This window comes from Octopus sinensis, linkage group LG23 (genome assembly GCF_006345805.1).
Source record: "Octopus sinensis linkage group LG23, ASM634580v1, whole genome shotgun sequence".
NCBI lineage: Eukaryota > Metazoa > Mollusca > Cephalopoda > Octopoda > Octopodidae > Octopus > Octopus sinensis.
In genome coordinates this window covers 30,569,631-30,574,093 of record NC_043019.1, presented here as the reverse complement: position 1 = coordinate 30,574,093, position 4,463 = coordinate 30,569,631, and the positions used below count along the sequence as shown (strand labels likewise).

Here is a 4,463-nt window from a genome sequence, read left to right as displayed (position 1 = left end):
ATATATATATATATATATATATATATATACATATATATATATATATATATATATATATATATGTGTGTGTGTGTGTGTATATGTATATGCTCAATTAAGAGTGTGGTTAGCGGGAGAGTTAATTATTATTTGTAGTAGATTAAGTAATTTCTGTGGTTGGACCACGTTTCAAACAATAGAGAACGGAATACGGTTTTTGTTGTCCGTTTAGCCATCCGTAATTCTTTCACGCACGCACATGCACACACCTGCATACGTATACACACACACACACTGACACATACTGTCTTTCTTTCCATCTCAACACTCTCTCTCTCTCTCTCTCTTTCCTTCATTCCTCCTCCTCTCTCTCTCTCTCTGTCTCTCTCTTTCCCTCATTCCTCCTCTGTCTAAACACCACTAAGTAGTTGAACTACTTCTACCTCTTCCTCTTTCTACAAAGTTCAAGGATTTATAAACACTTGTGTTGTCATTATCGTCACTTGACTCCCCACGGTTGCATCAGAATGGCTCTGCAAAAGAAAACTACTGGAAATAAAGAGCTGGACGCTAAAATAGAACAGTGGATGTTATGGGATAAGAACGAACGAACCCGTTCGGAAATCAACGATCTTCTAGAAAAACAAAACATCGCCGAACTGAAGAAATGTCTTTTGAAACGTATCAGTTTCGGCACTGCTGGGCTTCGTGCGAAGATGGGCGCTGGATTTGCTTATATGAACGAACTGATTATCATACAAGCCACCCAAGGTATACTTCGTTACATAGAAGCTGACGATTGTGAAAAATTGAAAGCGAAAGGTGTAGTTGTCGGTTACGATGGTCGTTACAACAGCTTAAGGTTTGCACAGTTAGTGGCCAATATTTACGTTCGAGCTGGAGTGCCCGTTTATTTGTATTCAAGGATGTGCCCCACCCCTTATGTACCCTATGCTGTCTCCTATTATGGCTGTCGATGTGGCGTTATGGTGACAGCTTCGCACAATCCGAAAGAGGACAATGGATATAAAGTCTACTGGAACAACGGAGCACAGATTGTGTCTCCGTATGAAAAATATCTCTCCGATTCCATTGACAACAACCTAGAGCCATGGAGTACGTCATGGGATACTTCAGTATTGAAAGATAACCCACTCGTTCGCGACCCTTATGAAACTGTATATACTGAATATAATAAAGACTTGGAGAGTCTCTGTTTTCATAAAGCACAGAATCAGAAGTCTCCCCTGAAATTCACTTATACAGCCATGCACGGAGTTGGTTACCCATTCACATCTCGATCGCTTGAGGTATTTGGTTTTAGTCCACCTATTCCTGTTAAAGAGCAGGTGGAAGCCGACCCTGATTTCCCAACTGTGAAGTACCCTAACCCAGAGGAAGGGGAGGGTGCCTTAAAGCTGGCAATGAAAACTGCCGATGAACACCAAAGTTCCATCATTTTGGCCAATGATCCTGACGCCGATCGACTGGCAGTGGCCGAGAAAGTAGACGGAAAATGGAAAATATTTACTGGAAACGAATTGGGGGCCCTGTTTGGTTGGTGGTTGGTAAAATGTTACAAAGACAACCACCCTAACAAATCTATGTCTGATGTTTATATGTTATCCAGTACTGTTTCCTCAAAAATATTGAAAGCTATCGCCAACAAAGAAAACTTGAATTTCGTGGAAACTTTAACGGGTTTTAAATGGATGGGCAGCGAATCTTACAAACTGATCAACCAAGGTAAATCTGTTTTATTTGCATTCGAGGAAGCTATAGGTTTTATGTGTGGCAGTAAGGTTCTTGACAAAGACGGTGTAAGTGCTGCAGCTGTTATAGCTGAGATGGCCAGTTATGTTCACCAGGCAGGAAAAAATTTAAATGATCAATTGGAAGAGGTCTACTCCACTTACGGCAACCACCTGTCTATAAATTCTTATTTCCTCAGTTATGATTCGTCGGCCACTGACCAAATGTTCGCCGATCTTCGCAACTATCAAGGAACAGGGACTTATCCGAAAAGTTGCGGACCCTATGCTATCAGCGGTATACGGGATTTAACTGTGGGGTTCGACAGTAATACCGAGGACGGCGTACCTCTGCTACCAACTAGTAAGTCAAGCCATGTCATTACTTTCACGTTTGATTGCGGTTGTATAGCGACCCTAAGAACCAGTGGGACAGAACCGAAGATCAAATACTACACTGAACATTGTCCCAAGCCTGACAGGGGTCTCGGGAAGGCTGATGTCATGAAAGAATTGCAAGATATTGTCAAATGCATTGAAAAGTACTTTTATCAACCCGAAAAATACGGCTTTGTTGCTCGTACATAAACCCATTAATATGTTTGTGTGCGTATATCGTATATGTACTTATATGTGTGTACCCATACATATATCATAGATGATATTCGCATACACACTCACGCATACACATTTTTTTTTATTATGCAAATTACTGCTGTCCCCAAAGTATTGTTAACACTTATTTTTCTTTATGTTTATTGATCAGACGATCAATTATGTTTATTAAATGACGAAGTCCAGTAAGTTTAAATCATGTCCCATGTCACTGTTCCCGATCAGATCCAATTTTCGATTGATCATGAGAATTTAATTTGTTTTCATCTTTTCTAAATTTTAATTTGTAACTTATCGAAATTATTCTTCCACCCTTTTCTTTGTAACTAGCTTACGAATGCTACTTTAGGTTTTCTTTCTCCAACTTTAAATTCTTCAAGAATTTTTTGCGTTCGGTGGTCATTCAGTACAACCTTGCTTAATTTCTATCACTCCACGCCGTTATGGTACATGAGTTATTTCCCTTGGTTCAAATTTTTTTTTACATGCAATGATAATTATCTGTGCGTGTGTATATATATATATATATACACACACACACACCTATATATACATATATATATATGCACGCATATTTATGTGCATGCGTATAACTACTTATATATATATATATATATATATATATACGCATACACATACGTACATATAGATATGTATATATATGTGTGTGTGTGTATATATACACACATATATACAGATATATATGTATATATATATATATATGTATACATATATGTATGTATACATATATATACATATATGTATATATATATATATACACACACATATATATACATATATACACATACACACACATATAGATGCACACATACGCATATATACATACATATATACACACATATACATACATACATAACATATATATGTGTGTGTGTGTGTGTGTATGTATATTTATGTATAGTATAGGACAGTCAGTAAGCTGTCATAATAGGACTCAGAGTTTCAAATGCCGGCATTTGAAACTCTGAGTCCTATTATGACAGCTTACTGACTGTCCTATACTATACATATATAAATTCCTTTATTTACCGAATATTGAGGTCTCATTCTTTCGTCGTCATTTTATGATTATTATATATATATATATATATATATAATATAATATAAGATACATACACACACACACATACACAAATATCTTAACAGAACCAAATACAGTATTTAAACAATACAAATATACTGTTTAGAACGCCGAGTGAAAGGAAAAACATAGAATTTTTTTTCCAGTGCCAGATTTACCATTGTGAAAATGGTAAACATCAGGGTTTAGGGAGGGGTTTTTTTATGAATAAAAAAATGTTAAAAACTCTTACTTTTTTTTTTGTTACCTGTTGCTCTAGTTTATAAGTAAACAACTTATGTTTATTGTTATTTAGTATTGAATAATAGAAACATTTTTGGAAAAGAATGTTATGATTAAAATAGTTTTGTGGGGTCAGGCATGTAACCTACTACTTCAAACTTAGCAGCTATATTTTAATACCTTATCAATTAGACCAGTGGTTCTCAACCAGGGTCTATGTGGCCCCTGTGGGTCCATATAAGATTTTGTGGGGATCCACAATTGTATTTTAAGGGCCCCTGAAAAAATGTTGCTTTAGATCTATGTAGTGGTATGTATTGCAAGAAACAGCCTGGTTTCTTTCTCTAATGTTTTACATAGTTCGACCTACACAAGTTAATGGGTGAAAAACAAAAATAGGAATTTCGAAAGAAGTTCCTATAAAACTAGTTAACTGCATTATGTATGTTTAGTGCCCTAAACTTAACTCTATCTTTTTCATGCAGAAAGCATCCCTGGCTAGATCTTAGCCAGTCATCTCACTATGAACCAGCTCATCCCCTCTCTATTTCCTCCTGCACTAACCCTCAGTATCAAAATAGTCTTCACTTCCACAATCTACTTTTGTCCCTAAATTCACAAACCTAACACTTCCTGTTGCCCCTTCTTGTAGATGCCCCAGCACCAAACTAATTGTGAGCTACCTCTACCAACTAATGTTGCTACTTTCCCGTCCTATATCAATGCCACAGACCATGCCCTCCATCTCTTTAACTCCTTTCCCTTCTGTCCCGGACCCTCTAAACTCCTCTCTA

General features: G+C 36.9%; 1 protein-coding gene across 1 annotated transcript; it reads left to right on the top strand.

Moving 5' to 3' along the window:
- The first annotated feature begins 343 nt into the window (after positions 1-343).
- Positions 344-2,872, top strand: LOC115223529 (phosphoglucomutase-2-like). Its single transcript, XM_029794162.2, has one exon. The coding sequence runs from the start codon at positions 507-509 to the stop codon at positions 2,316-2,318; it is 1,812 nt and encodes a 603-aa protein (XP_029650022.1). The 5' UTR covers positions 344-506; the 3' UTR covers positions 2,319-2,872.
- Positions 2,873-4,463: the final 1,591 nt, after the last annotated feature.